The 16,120-nt window shown below is 38.1% G+C and overlaps 1 protein-coding gene across 2 annotated transcripts in view; it reads left to right on the top strand.

Moving 5' to 3' along the window:
- RNASEH2B (ribonuclease H2 subunit B) overlaps nucleotides 1-16,120 on the top strand; it is a 78,876-nt gene that overhangs the window by 26,202 nt on the left and 36,554 nt on the right. For both annotated transcript variants that reach the window (XM_037527267.2, XM_037527266.2), the window contains exon 5: nucleotides 2,556-2,670. In XM_037527267.2, coding sequence (XP_037383164.1) covers nucleotides 2,556-2,670 — 115 coding nt within the window. The remainder of the gene's footprint in view (nucleotides 1-2,555; nucleotides 2,671-16,120) is intronic.

Genomic DNA, 16,120 nt, shown 5'->3' with positions numbered 1-16,120 from the left:
GCTCTGGCAGTGTTCAGAGCAGAAACTTGCTCCTGTTTGTGGTGTGTCCTAGGATAAATTAACAGAAAACCACCAACCTTAATGACTTGGGAGGATTAATCCTCATCTGAACTTTGAAGTCTCTGGATGCTATGACTAAGAGATTCAGATGCAGAATGAAACAGAAATACTGCTAAGTTGATGGTTGTCTCTCGCAAACCATCTCACATTCTTTTCAAATGCTAGAAATATACTTTAAAATAACTCATGATACATGTAGTTATTTCCTTCCCTACATTTTAGATGTGACCTTTTCCTATTTTTTTTTTTTTTTTTTTTTGTGGGACCCTCGCCGGTGGCCGGGCAACGAACCGGCGCTGCAGAGGCTGCAGGCAGCCTTGTAGCCCAGCACTCAACCGCTGCGCCACCAGGGGAGGCCCACCTTTTCCTGTTTTGTTACAAAAAATATTGGTATGCATATTTGAGATGTCCCTTCTTAATCATAAAATTTATTTTAACATCAGTAAAAATAACCCTTCTTTAAATTTTTATTTGTTTAGTTATTTTTATTTTACTTATTTTTATTTTACTTATTTGTTTACTTATTTACTTATTTTTTACTTATTTATGCAAGGTATGGGGGTTGGGGGCTGAGAGGATTCACCAGAGACAGAGTGGGAGCAAAACAGGCAGATCTACTGAAGTATACTGCTGAGAGGAGCAACAAGCGAGAAAGAGAGTTCTGCTGCGCCATATGTGGTTTAGCTACCTGGCTAGGGATCGAACTCAGGCTGTAGTGGTGATAGCCCTGAGACTTAACCTCTAGGCCACCAGGGAGGTCCCCTAATAATCCTTCTTTTTAGCTATCTCAACTCTTAATTAACTTTATATTCAAAGCAAGTTGCTTGTTGCATGCCCTTTTTAAGTATATATGATTAACAAAAACAGGGTGAAACATCAGTTAATTATGAAATTATTATCTTTATTATCACTGTGTGGTAGTTCATCAAATATAAATAAAATATTGTCTTAAAGCATTAAATACTTAGAATATTGACTATTACTCTCTGAAGGAAAAGGTAAATTAAATTGAGGTATTTTTGCCTCTTATTAACCAAATGGAAGGTATGATAAGTTGTCACACATGCTCCTGAGCCAATAAATATATTTCACCCTTAAAAGAAAAGGTACATTGACAGAAAGATAACTGATCAGACACAATTTTTGTCTTGGAGTTACCACTAAAGCAGAAAGGTAAAGTTAGAAGAACAGGGGCCAAATCATACACCTTTAATGAAGACTGCCCTAATAATTTAGACAGACTTGCCTTTTTTTTTAAGACTTATTTTTATTTATTTATGCATATAAGAACTGGGTTGTAGGCCAGAGGTGAGAGAATGAGAGGATTCACCAGAGACAGAGTGGAGAGCAGAACAGGCAGATCTACTGAAATATACTGCTCAGGGAAGCAGCACCATATGTGGGTTAGCTTCCTGGCTGGGGATTGAACTCATGCCAGGTGATAGTTTGATAGCCCTGAGACTTTAATCCCTGCTCCACCAGAGAAGCCCAGATTTGCCTTTCCATGCTGCTATAATAGTAAAGTTAAGGGAAACTAAACTTATTTACAAAGAATGTTCTCAATTCTTGTCTACACTTAAAGCCCATTGGCTATGAACTCTTATAAACTTGGCTGAGACTGATTTTTTTTAAAAAACAATTTATTACTATTTTTTTTTGCATAGAAGAACTGGGTGCAGGCTATAGGTCCCTGGGGATAGAGGTGAGAGCATTCACCAGAGACAGAGTGAGGAGCAGAACAGGCAGATCTACTGAAATACACTGCTAAGGGGAGCAGCGGGCAAGACAAGGAGGGGTCTACTGGGCCATGTGGATTAGCTCCCTGGGTCGGGATCAAATTCAGGCTGTCATGGTGGTAGTGCTGAAACTTAACCCCTAGGCCACCAGGGAGGCCCACTGAGCCTGATTTAATGTCTGTGCAGCTTCATTGCACTTGTCCCTCTACTTGTTCCTCTATTTGTTCTTTTATTATGATGTGCATTTGGGAGCATTGGAAGACAGCTCTTACAAAAGATTCACTTTTGGGGGAGAGATGGTTTGTGTGTCATAGCACTTCTTTCTTCAGCCTTAGACCAAAGATCGGGAGGAGGGGCATGTATACCCTCTTGGCTTGTTCCTGGCAGTGTTAGCATGTGATCAGAACTCCCACTCTGTAATCTCAACTGATTCTTCTTCAAATTGAATGGATTGGACCAGTCCTACATTTCTGCCATCTTTTCAACTTTTCTGTGCTTTTCCAGATTTATTCTTCCCTATTTCATCCAGGGACTCTAGCCCTGAGATGCACTGGTTAGAACCCTAATGTTTCACCATCTTCAAAAGAGAGCTGAGAGTCTGTTCTGGCACCTTTCCCAGGTTAGAGATTCTTAGATGGAATGAATGACTTTGAATTTAGTTTAAAGGTCCAGTCCCGAGGTAATGTATCTTTTTCTCTTTTAATGTGAGTGTGTTTACTAGAATGTTTGTATTCTGACTGAACAAAAATCTTTTTTCAGGGAAAGTTTCAGCCCCTAGATCAAGTTGTGGTAGATGATACATTTCCCAATTGCATCTTATTGCTGAAACTTCGTGAACTTGAGAAGTTACTTCCACATGTGACAGAGGAAAAAGGTATGATATAGAACCTTGAAACCAGGGTTATGGATGCTAAAAAGACTGGGCATTTGTCTGAGAATGTAGCTGCTTTTCTTTTTTCCCCAAGTCCTGAACATGTACCAACTGTATAGGCTGCACTTCACCAGCATTCTTGGGAGGAGAAAGTAGCTTCTGATGGCCCACTGCATGTAATACTTACTCTAATCAGTCATAGGGGAAGCTGTCATTCATAGTTGCTTCCACATGTTGATACTGGTCCTCTGTTGCACTGAAGTGTTCAGTGTTGAATTCCAGCCAGTAAAATATGATGGCCTGTCTCCTATAGTCCTGGGATCATGAAGCTTAAACTTAAGTCTCAGTTCTTTGAACTAGTCTGTGACTTTAGGTAAGCCACTTAACCTAAATGACTCAGATCTCTAACCCCGATCTCTTATTCATAATATTACATGAGACCTGTATCTATTGATTAAAAAAGGATTTATTGAGCACCTACTAAGTAACATAGGTTGAGCACTAGTGCTAAGCTCTGGGAATAATTATAAATATGATGTTATTCTTTCCCTCACTTTACTTCAAGTCTGATGGAGGCAATGAAAAGTAGCCTATAACAATAGAAAGTAATGAAAATGAACTTTGGGTTTTCTGGGGAGGCACATGACTGATTTATAACCTGACTTGTGTTGGTGGGTAGATGGGTATTGTGTTGCTTTCCTAGGAGGAACAGCCTAACTGGAGTCCTGGCATGTGGTCAGAGTAGCACCATACATATATAGATGTATGGAAGTTTTTCATGTGCAGGAAGTTCCAAGGAGTTGAGTATAACAAGAGTATAGAATGCTAGGGATGAATTTAGGTTCATAAGGACTGATGATGTGGGAATGCTACGCAAAGGTTCAAATGGAGAAGGGCGTTATATATGTCTGATCTTTACCTGATGGTAGTGGAATGTCAACGAAGTTACAAGCATGGCAATGCTAGAATTGGGGAATATAATGGAGAAGCTAAGGCTAAGTCCTCAGAGGCCACTGTAGTGGTGTAGGCAGGAGATGATGGTAGCTCAAGATAGAACTAGAAGGAAGTAGCAGTGTGAAAATAGAACCAACCTCATTTAGTGATTGGATGGTGGTCAGGGAGAATGAAGAATCAAAGATAACTTTGGATTTATGCCTTGACCAACAGGATGTGTGGTATTGGCATGCTGCAGTCAAGGAACTTGGGTGGAAAGAGCAGCCTGGGGTAACCAAGAGATAAATTTTAAATAACTATTTATTTGTATTTTGAGAGGAGGAAGTGAGGCAGTGTATGTGAATATGTTTTGACAGGTTAAAAGCGCTATATAAATTTAACATCATTGTCTCAAAAAATCATCCAAGTAGTTTTAGGGTTAATATGGAAACATAGTATGAGAACCAAAACAACAGGCTGATATGTTGTGGTTATTTGGGGTCACAGATGGTTTGGCCAACTATTACAGTTGTTCTTCTGGGACGAAGAAAGTGGTTATTCCAAGAAGTGTAAGCTTATGGTGGGAAAGGAGAGAACCTCCCTGATTGCATTTCACACTTGAGGGGTCTACTAAATTCACACTTGGCCAGACTTTGAGCTCCATTTTGGAGTTAAGGGATGTGTGGTGCCAAAGTTTTATCAAAGCTGTTCCATTTAAATACATTCCCTGATGCTGAGCTTGGCAGGAAACAGCAATCTTTTTGTTGTTGACAAATGAAGTAGCTCATAAGCATTTCTGAAAGCTAAAAAATGAGGAATAATTATAAGTCACTTTAATTTTGCCAAGTTAATATATGTTGAAAATGCAGTTAAGTTCATTGTCCAAAATTCTTACATTAGCTGTAAGGACAGTTAACTTAAACCAAAAACTATTAATACACTGGCATTTGTTAGCTTACAGCCTGTGTTTCAAAGCAAGAGGTATTCTCTCTCTCATTTCTTCCTTCTTGCGGACCAGACCCCTGGCCATTTATTGAAACATTATCTGAACTCTTCTAATCTCCTTCACTTCTTAGCATTACCTGACTTTTTAAGACGTTCTCCTGTAATAGACGTGCACTACACTTATCTTGTTTGACCAGATCTAAATAACCAGACTTCAAAGTACTGTGCTTTTCCCTTTGGCTCTTCATGGGAAAAGATGTCTATCTCAGTATACTGTCCTTGTATACACAGCTGACATCAGGAAATATAGTTCACATATTTGTGTTCTGGGTCAGGGGATAAAGCTAGTAACATGGAATTGCTTATGTATATTTTGATGAAAAGGCCTCTTTGAGGATGAGGTATGAGAGATGTTATTTTTCTTTTTTGATTTTATTTTTAAGCCTTCCATTACTTTAAATTTGCAAACTATAGTTTATTAGGGAAAGAATTTGATTATGAAGGAACTGCTAAGTCTCCCAGAGAATTGCATACATCTTTTGCCATGTGAAATTTAATCTGAATTACTTTGTGTTTTGTGTTACTACATTAAATTTAAATAGAAAAAAGGAAAAAATTGAGGGCTAGATTTTCTAGAAAATTAGTATATATAAATGTTGATAATACACTTTTGAGAAGGAAAGTGTGTGGTCAGGTGAAGCAGCTTTTTTTTTTTTTAATAAATTTTATTTTTATATTCCCCATACAATTGCAACCCCCTTATTTTGACCCCAATCCCTCCCCTCCCAGCTCCCCACCCCCCATAGAGTTCATAGTTTTTTGTTGATTTTGATTTTCACTTTCTTATAGTTATTCATTTTCCTGGTCCCTTATTTAAGTTTTCTAGATTCCGAAGCAGCTTTTTTTATGTAAATGTCTTACTCTCCTTTTTAGAGAAATTATTATATCCATGCAGGTTGGGGTAAAATTGTATTTCATTGTGGTTTGATTTGCATTTCCCTAATAAGTAGTCTTTTTGAGAATCTTTTCATGTTTCTGTTGGTCATTTGTGTCTGTTTGTAAATGTGTCTATTTGCCCATTTTTTTAATGGAAATATAATTGATCTATAACATCAGTTTCAGGTATATAACATAGTGAGTCAATGTATGACTATATTGTGAAATGAGCACAATTTTTTTGATATCTGGTATTATCCTCTGTTAATAATTTCCCTTTGAGTGGCAAAGAGAGAACGAGCTTTGATAGCTGAATGAAAAATACTGTTCTCATCCTGAAGAGTGAGCTTACTGTTTTAATGTAATACATTACCCTATTTTAGTGATTGCTTTGGTCTAGTTAGTCTAGTTAACATCCATCACCACATATAGTTACAAATTATTTTTTCATGTGATAAGAACCTTTAGATCTACTCTCTTAGCAACTTTCAAATGTGCAGTACAGTATTTTTAACTATAGCCACCATGTCATACATTATATCCAGGACTTTTGTACTGGAAGTTTGTACCTTTTGACCATCTTCACAACCATTTCACCCCCTCTCTACTAGCAACTACCAATCTGTCCTATCTTTGAAGTTGTTTAGATTAAACACGTAAGTGAAATTGTGCAGTATTTTGGTCTTTTCTGCCTGACTTTTCTTAGTACAGTGTCCTTCAGGTCCATATAGGTTGTCAGAAATGACAGGAAATTTTCTTTTCTTTTTTTTTTTAATGTCTGAATATTGATTTAGTTGTCTTTGCTTTTAGTTCAGTGATTTTTTTTCATTTTTAAGCTACAGAATTTTTTGAAGTTGTATTTTTTTTTTAATTTTGAAGTTATAGAAAAACTCAGAGGGAAGCTTACAGGTATCTTTTGTACCCAACCCAAATAATCAAATATTAATATTTTGATATATTCACTTCATATTTCTTTTGGGGAAAGAATTTCTTTAAGAATAATCAGATAATATAAACTTAGGATCTCATGGCCTGCAAGGAAAGTTAAAAATGTATTTGATTATAGTTTTTAACAAGTCATTCAGACTTCATTATCCTTCATCTGTAAGATGAATAGTTTAAAGGGTTGAATATATGCCCCATATTCCTACTATCCATTACAATTAGTACTCTGCAACATTGTTCTAAATCAAAAAGCTTTCATTCTCTTAGTTTTATTGTATTGAGCTTTCTGATGACCAACATATGGACATTATTAAGTATTGCATTTAATAGTGTCTAGTATCTATCAAAGAGATTCTTTAAGAATTAAGTAAAATAATGTAATTTAATCAATGCCTGCAGAATGCTGTATGCATAGTAAATGCTCAGTAAATGTTAGTACTATTAAGACTTCTTAATTAGAAATTTTTAATTATTTGCTGATGTTTAAGTACTGGGCACACAGTGAGGTGACCAAGAGACGTTTGTTTGATAGTTTATTGATTAATATATATTCAAGTAATTTAAGGAAAATGAGAATCAGATAACATTACAAATATTTACCATAGATTGAGAAAATATGTACTACCTTTGGGCTTACAGTTTTATAGACATTATTATGTCCTTGTAACAACTTCCTTTCCTTGTTCAAAGTCTACATTTTTACAAATGAGGATACAAGTTGCTCAGCATTTGCATAACTTGACCACCACTGAACAACTGGAAGTGGTAGAAGCAGGGTTTGAACCCACTTCTGTCTGACAGCAACTCTCTCCCTTCTTATTCTTATAATTGTATAATGCTTTGAAAATACTCAGAGTTGTTGGGTGTTATGAAAATAGAAACATTTTTTTTGATGTCTGGTATTATCCTCTGTTAATAATTTCCCTTTGAGTGGCAAAAAGAGAGAGAGCTTTGATAGCTGAATGAAAATACTGTTCTCATCCCGAAGAGTGAGCTTACTGTTTTAATGCAATACATTACCCTGTTTTAGTGATTGCTTTGGGTCCTGGCTGTTAATTTGAATTTGGATTATTGTCTATTTTTAAGTTAGTGTTTGGTTCATTCTTGGTATTTCATTGTACAGATTATAATATAAGAAAGAAGAATACTGTAGAGTGGCTAAGTAATATCCTTGACAGTAGGCAAAGATAAAATAGAAAGCTGATGTTTTTTAACTTCTATCATCTCCACAAGCACTGTGTGGCTAGAGTAAAATCTGAAATCCTCAAATTCCCCAACCAGCTATTTGATATTAAACTCCAGATGCTGTCTCCAGAAGTCTGTGGCATTAAAGATCTGGGTAAGCCTGCTAGGTTTATGAGAACCTTCCCACCATTGCCTTCTCCCTGCCGAATTAACCCAGCCATGGTTGTTTGTATCTGAATGATGATTGGCAGTGACCTTAGTTAGCACTGCCTGTTTTATTAAGAAGGAAATGATGTGTCTTTGTTTGCTAACTCTGGGGCTCAGCATGTTTCTTGCCAAAGGAGCTCACATTCAGTGGAGAGATGATAGGGGAAAGGACTAATAAAGGGTTATGAACTTCATCTTGAGTGTAACACTGTGTTTCATATTGCAAGCAAAGCTGCACTGTGCTGTCTGATGTGATTAACTGGAAGAGCCAGGAAAACTTACCTGATTAAAATACCCCAAGTATGTTGCCAAGTTTCTATCCCCAGGAGGCAGGAAAAAAAGGAGACCGTATGAGTTTCTCAGTTATGGAAAACATTGAGAAAGTAGATGTGAAAATGTGCTCCAGGCAGTTTGTTCAACAATACATCAGGGAAATTCAAGTTTGTGAACTGATTACCCAATTGCTGAACCTGTTATTTAATTGTAGACTCACTTTTATTCCATCTTTATTTTGTAAACCCAGTCTTTCCAGATGTTTGAGACCAGTTTTATAGGCACCATACACAGGGAAAAGAAACTTTTTCAGTATATGCACATATTATCTAATCACTAACTCCACAAATATTAAATTTAGTATGCAAATGAACATGCCATCATGTTTTTCATAATTGTGGATAATCTGTGGTCTTTATGAATATTATAAACTTCCTTGATTATCAAAATTTATAAATTTCAAAAGTAAGTAGTTTTTACATTGACCTTTGTGTGGCATTCTGGGATACTCAAACTGGGTATTTTTTAGTCATCATCTTGTCCAGGTAATGTTTAATTAAAAATAAATTGATAATTAAAAAAATTCCTTGAAAAAAACTTAAGTCCTAACTGACTTCACTGGTAATTCTGCCATAATTTAAGGAAGAAATAATACTCAATGAAATAATAAATCTGGAGGGGGGCGGAGCAACATGGCGGCGAGGAGACGCTGCGAGTAAGATCTCCCATTAAAAAAAGTGAATAGGGAGGAAAAGCGGCAGGTCCAGTGAGAACTGGGACACGGAAGATAAACGGGTGACTCCAGCAAACTGCCCGAAGAAGAAAGTTGCCATAAAAGAGGACCAGAGGGGAGGGAAGCGCAGAACCCTGCTCCCCTCCCCCGCCCACAGAGGCGGCACTCTCCGACCGCAGAGGGGAGGAAACAACAAACCAAAACGGCCAACAAGAAAAACGGACGCAGTAAGCGGGACTGTGAGTGGAAAGGAACTATTTCAGCCACCACACCCCGTGAACGGGAGCTGTGGAGAACCCTGCAGGATCCGCCGCAGCGGTGAGCGAACGGCTCCGGGCGCCATTAGAGAAGAACAAAGACCCCGGGAGACGCGCACACAGCCCGGGCTGCCGGTAAGCTGGCGCGGAAACGCGGCGCTCGGCGCGCTTGAAAACAAGTGCAGACCTGGATCGCGGCTGCCCAGGCCCCCGCGCCTGCGACCTAGGCTTGGGAGACGACCTAGGCTTGCGGGGAGGCGCGGAGGTCCTCACTGAGGTGAAGGTCCCTCCCTGAGTGAGCAGGAACCAGGCGCCCAGGCACGGGAGCGGTGCAAAGGCGCCATTCCCGCGCCACTGAACTGGGCTACAGCCCGCGTCCTGGAACTGAGGGCTTTGAACTGAGACCCGGGGCACGAAGTTAGGGGCGTGGGTTCCCCACGACGGTGGGGCACAAGGCAGACACAGCACCCCAAAGCCGTTGAGGTGTACCCTACCATCCCTGCTCTGCTCCCTGTCCCACGGCGTGGAAAATCAGCTCCCCAAGGGCTCTAGGAGAGATCTCTGGCGCCACCTAGCGACTTGTAGACAGCACAGGCTCCTGAAGGAGCTAGTGGCCAGCTGGGGAGTTAGCCCACACCCGGCCCCTTCCGAACAAGTAGTCTGAGCCCACAGGGAGAGCGAGCACCCACAGCCAGGGCAGACCAGGCACGCAGAAGAGTGTGCCTGACACCGGACGCGCAGGGAATGTGTCCCACATCACCATTTTAGAACAGGGACATTTCTTCAGTAAAGACTACCTGCAGAAGGCTTCCTCAGGAGCCAGAGGTGAGCGGGGGAAGTTCGCCCACGCCAGACCCCCTCTGGCCTGCAGTCCAAGCCCAGAGGGGGAGCAGGAACCCACCGCCGGGGCAGACCAGGCGCACAGGGGAGTGTGCCCCCACATCGACATTTTAGGACAGGGACCTTTCTCCAATAAAGACTGCTTGAAACTGACAGATGACTCCAGGAGGAACCAGAGGGGAGAAGAGAAGCCCACCCAAGATGCCGGCCAGTCCCAACAACACAGTGTCCCAACGCATACGGCAAATTAGAAAACAGACAGTAGGGAGGAGAAGAACCACACGCAACCTAGCAACTCTCCAGAGAAAAAGCACACCACAAAAAGAAAACCAGCCCCCAGATGGCAACGACAGTAACTTGGAAGAACTTCTGAGCCTTCCAGAAAGAGAATTTAAAATTGCCGTGATAAAAAAACTGACAGAAGTCATAAAGGAAAACAATGATAAGGGAAAAATAATCAACGATCAGAAGAATGAAATTGAGTCCCTAAAGAGGGAAGTAAAAGAAATGCAGGAGATCAAAGAATTAGTGGAAGAACTAAAGAATTCTGGGAAAAGCAATGAAAGCAGAATTGATGAAATGGAAGAACGAATAAGTGCTCTTGAAGACACAGAAATAAAAAGAACCAAAACAGAAAAGGAAAGAGAAGTACGAAGGAAAAAGAATGAAGAAAGACTTCGGGAACTATCTGACTCCTTGAGGAAAGGAAATATAAGAGTTATAGGAATACCAGAAGGAGAGGAGAGAGAAGTAGGAACAGAGAAAATATTCAAAGAGATAATTGAAGAGAACTTCCCAAATGTGAAGAAGGAGCTGAAAATTGATATACAAGAAGCAAGAAGAACACCAAACTTCCACGACGAAAGAAAAAATACAGCAAGACACATAATAGTAAAGCTCCCAAGAATCCAGGACAAGGAAAAAATAATGAAGCTGGCAAGAGGGAAGAAACAGATAACATTCAAAGGAAAGCCAATCAGGCTGACATCAGACTTCTCCGAAGAAACACTACGGGCAAGGAGAGAGTGGAGGGACATAGTCAACAGACTCCAAGAAAACAGATGCCAACCAAGAATACTCTATCCCGCAAAGCTCTCCTTCCTCTTTGAAGAAAGAATATGGACCTTCCCAGACAAACAGAAACTCCGGAATTTCATTGCAACTAAACCCCCACTCCAAAAAATACTACAAGGAGTCCTAAAGCCAGAACCTCAGAGGGACGAATAACAATGAAAGAAGGCCAAAAAAAAAAAGTTATTAAAAGAATAAATAAATAAAATCAAAGGAAAGACAAACACAATGGCAAATACAGATGTTAACATATCAATATTAACTCTAAATGTAAATGGACTAAACTCTTCAATAAAAAGACACAGAGTTGCAGCCTGGATTAAGAAACAAAACCCAACCTTTTGCTGTCTCCAGGAAACACATTTAGCTACAAAAGATAAAAATAGGCTCAAAGTCAAAGGATGGAAAACAATCCTACAAGCAAATGGGCCAAAAAAGAAAGCAGGAACAGCTATACTTATATCAGATAAAACAGATTTCAAACTCAAAAAGATAAAAAGAGACCCAATGGTCACTACATTATGATCAAGGGGACAATACTTCAAGAAGAAATAACACTCATTAACATATACTCACCAAACGAAGGAGCACCAAAATATATCAGACAACTGTTGTCTTCTCTGAAAACAGACATCAGAGAAAACACATACGTAGTGGGAGACTTCAACACACCACTATCAACAATGGATAGATCAACAAGACAAAAAATAAGTAAAGAAACCAAAGCTCTAAATAAGGACCTAGAGCAATTGGGCTTAACAGACATCTATAGAACACTAAACCCCAGAAAAACGGAGTACACATTTTTCTCAAGCGCACACGGATCATTCTCCAGGATCGATCACATACTGGGGCACAAGACAAACATCAACAGATACACCAAGATTGAAATCATACCAACCATCTTTTCTGACCATGAAGGCATCAAACTAGAAATAAACCATAAAAAGAAGGCAAGGAACTTTCCTACCTCATGGAGATTAAAAACCACACTACTGGAAGACCACTGGACTAATGAGGAGATCAAAGAAGAAATTAAAAAATTTTTTGAATTGAACGACAAGGAGGACACCAATATCCTAAATGTATGGGATGCAGCAAAAGCAGTAATAAGAGGAAAATATATAGCAATAGAAGCTCACATCAAGAAACAAGAAAGAACTCAAAGAAACAACCTAATCTCGAAGCTCAAAGATCTAGAAAAAGAGCAACAAAAAAACCCCAAAACCAGTAGAAGAAAAGAAATAATAAAAACCAAAGCAGAAATAAATGAAATTGAAACTAAAAAAACAATCCAAAAGATCAATGAAACCAAGAGCTGGTTCTTTGAAAAAATCAATAAAATAGACAAACCCCTAGCCAGGCTCACAAAGGAAAAAAGGGAGAAAGCACAAATAAACAGGATCATCAATGAAAGAGGAGAAATCACAACGGACACAGCAGAAATCAAAAGAATAATCAGTAACTACTATGAACAGTTATATGGAAATAAGTTTAATAATCTAGAGGAGATGGACAAATTCCTACAACTCTACAATCACCCAAAGCTAGATAAAGAAGAAATAGAACACCTAAACAGACCAATTACAATTAGCGAAATTGAAATGGTAATCAAAAACCTCCCCAAAAACAAAAGCCCAGGACCTGATGGATTTACAAATGAATTCTACCAAACATTCAGAGACGAATTAGTGCCTATCCTTCACAAACTCTTCCAAAAAATTGAGAAGGAAGGGACAATACCAAACACGTTCTATGAAGCCAACATTACACTAATACCAAAACCGAACAAGGACAACACTAAAAAGGAAAACTACAGGCCAATCTCCCTAATGAACACTGATGCAAAAATCCTCAATAAAATTTTAGCCATCAGAATCCAACAATGTATCCATAAGATAATTCACCACGACCAAGTAGGATTCATTCCAGGGGCACAAGGATGGTTTAACATCCGAAAATCAATCAACGTTATTCAACACATCAACAAAAAGAAATATAAAAACCATATGATAATATCAATAGATGCTGAGAAAGCTTTCGACAAAGTGCAACACCCATTCATGATAAAATCCCTTGAAATTCTTGGGATACAAGGAACATACCTCAACATCATAAAGGCCATCTATGACAAGCCAACAGCTAGCATCATTCTCAATGGTGAAAAGCTGAAAGCAATTCCATTAAGATCTGGAACAAGACAAGGATGTCCACTCTCACCACTGCTTTTCAATATAATACTGGAAGTCCTAGCCAGGGCAATAAGACAAGAGAAAGACATCCAAGGAATCCAAATAGGAAAAGAAGAAGTCAAACTATCACTATTTGCAGACGATATGATATTATACATAGAGAACCCCAAAAACTCCACAGAAAAGCTAATTCAACTCATCAATCAGTTCAGTAAAGTGGCAGGATACAAAATCAACACGCAAAAGTCAGTAGCCTTCCTATACACAAACAATAAATCTGAAGAAGAAGAAATCAAAAAAACCATCCCTTTTGTTATTGAAACAAAAAAAATCAAATATTTGGGAATAAATCTAACAAAAGAGATAAAGGACCTATACAAAGAAAACTATAAAACACTGTTAAAAGAAATAGAAGAAGACACAAAGAAATGGAGAGACATCCCCTGCTCGTGGATTGGAAGAATAAACATTATTAAAATGGCCATCCTTCCAAAAGCAATATACAGATTCAATGCTATTCCAATCAAAATTTCAATGTCATTCTTCAAAGAAATAGAACAATTATTGATGAAATTCATATGGAATCACAAAAAACCCCGAATAGCCAAAGCTCTCCTGAAAAAAAAAGAAGGGAATGGAGGCATTACACTCCCAGACTTCAAGCTATACTACAAAGCCATAATCATCAAAACTGCATGGTATTGGAACAAGAACAGACATACAGACCAATGGAATAGAATAGAAAATCCAGAAATAAACCCACAGATTTATGGTCAACTAATCTTTGACAAAGGAGCAAAGACTATGCATTGGAGCAAAGAAAGTTTGTTCAATAAATGGTGCTGGGAAAACTGGGTCGCTACATGCAAAAGAATGAAGCTTGACCACTACCTCACACCATACACAAAAATCAACTCAAAATGGATTAAAGAACTAGACATAAGACCTGAAACCATAAAATATAGAAGGAAATATAGGCGAAACACTACGTGATCTGCACATCAAAGACATCTTTACAGACACATCACCCAAAGCAGTGATAGTGAAGGCAAAGATAAACAGCTGGGACTACATCAAATTAAAGAGCTTCTGCACAGCAAAAGAGACAATAACAAAAACAAAGAGAAACCCCACCAACTGGGAGAACATTTTTGCACCCAACACTAATGATAAAGGACTGATCACAAAAATCTGCAAAGAGCTGATGAGACTCAGCAACAACAAAGAAAATAATCCAGTCAAAAAATGGGCAGAAGAGCTAAAAAGAAACTTCTCTGAAGAGGAAATGCAAATGGCCAACAGGCATATGAAAAAATGTTCAACATCACTTGCCATCAGGGAAATGCAAATCAAAACTACCATGAGATACCATCTTACACCAGTGAGAATGGCACATATTAAAAAAACTAGCAACAACAAATGCTGGCGAGGGTGTGGAGAAAAAGGAACTCTTCTGCACTGTTGGTGGGAGTGCAAACTGGTCCAACCACTGTGGAGAGCTGTGTGGAGATTTCTGGACCTACTAAACATAGAGCTTCCATATGATCCAGCAATTCCACTCCTAGGTATTTACCCAAAGGACACAGAAACATCAATTCCAAAGAACACCTGCACCCCTATGTTTATAGCAGCACTGTTTACAATAGCTAAGCTTTGGAAACAACCCAAATGCCCAAAAATAGATGACTGGATCAAGAAGATGTGGTACATATATACCATGGAATATTACTCAGCATTCAAAAAAGATAAACACATGCAATTTGCAGCAACATGGATGGCGCTGGAAGGGATCATGCTCAGCGAAATAAGCCAAAAAGAAAAAGAAAAATACCGGATGGTCTCACTCATAGCAGGAATCTAGAAAACTTAAATAAGGGACCAGGAAAATGAATAACTATAAGAAAGTGAAAATCAAAATCAACAAAAAACTATGAACCAGAGACACTTTTAGGGGGGCGGGGCGGGAGGGGAGGGATTGGGGTCAGAATGGGGGGGCTGCAATTGTATGGGGAATATAACAATAAAATTTATTAAAAAAAAAAAAAAAAAAAAAAAAAAAAAATCAAATCAAATGGTAGAAATAAAAAAGAAAATTAAAAAGAAAAAAAAAAAAAAAAAAAAAAGAAATAATAAATCTGACTCAAACTTTTTCAAAAATTAAATGAGAAAGGACTGTTTCCCAATTAATTTTCTAAAACCAGAATTTTCACAATAGCAAAATAAAAAATATATGTTACAAAAAGGAAACTAGTCCAATATCCCATTTGAACACAGACTGCAAAATCACTAGTAAAATATTAGCAAACCAAATACATGAAAAAGATAATTTATTATAACAAGTGGGGTTTATTGAAAGAATGAAAAGTTGAACATTAGAAAACCAATCAGTATAAAAAAAGAACTATCTGATTATCTCAATAGATGAAGAAAAAGCATTTGACAAAATTGAATCATAAAATAAATTCTCCACAAATTAGAGGTAGAAAGGAATTTCGTCAGTCTGATACAGTAACCTGCCTCCCTTATTCAAGGGGGATACATTCCCCAAAGGATGCCTGAAACCATATATAATACTGAACACTATGTATACCATGTTTTTTCCTATTCATACCTATGTTAAAGTTTAATTTATAAATTAGGCACTATGACAGATTGACATTAAGTAATAATGAAATGATTATGATATACTATAATAAAAATTATATAAAAGTGAATATGGTTGCTATCTTTCGCTCAAAATATCTTATTGTATATGATATTTTTGAACTGTAGTTGACCACAGGTAACTAAACAGCAGAAAGTGAATCTGTGGATATGGGGAAATTTCTGCAAATTTGGCATCTATGACAAACCTAAGCTAATATCATGAGTTATCTTAAAAGGCTGAACACACTTTTCTATCCACCATAATAATAGAAGTCCTAGAAAGTTCCATA

Source organism: Talpa occidentalis, unplaced genomic scaffold (genome assembly GCF_014898055.3).
Source record: "Talpa occidentalis isolate TD23 unplaced genomic scaffold, MPIMG_talOcc4v2.1 talOcc4.5, whole genome shotgun sequence".
Taxonomy (NCBI): Eukaryota; Metazoa; Chordata; class Mammalia; order Eulipotyphla; family Talpidae; genus Talpa; species Talpa occidentalis.
The sequence above is the reverse complement of the archived record's forward strand: the minus strand, read 5'-3'. Positions and strand labels throughout refer to the sequence as shown.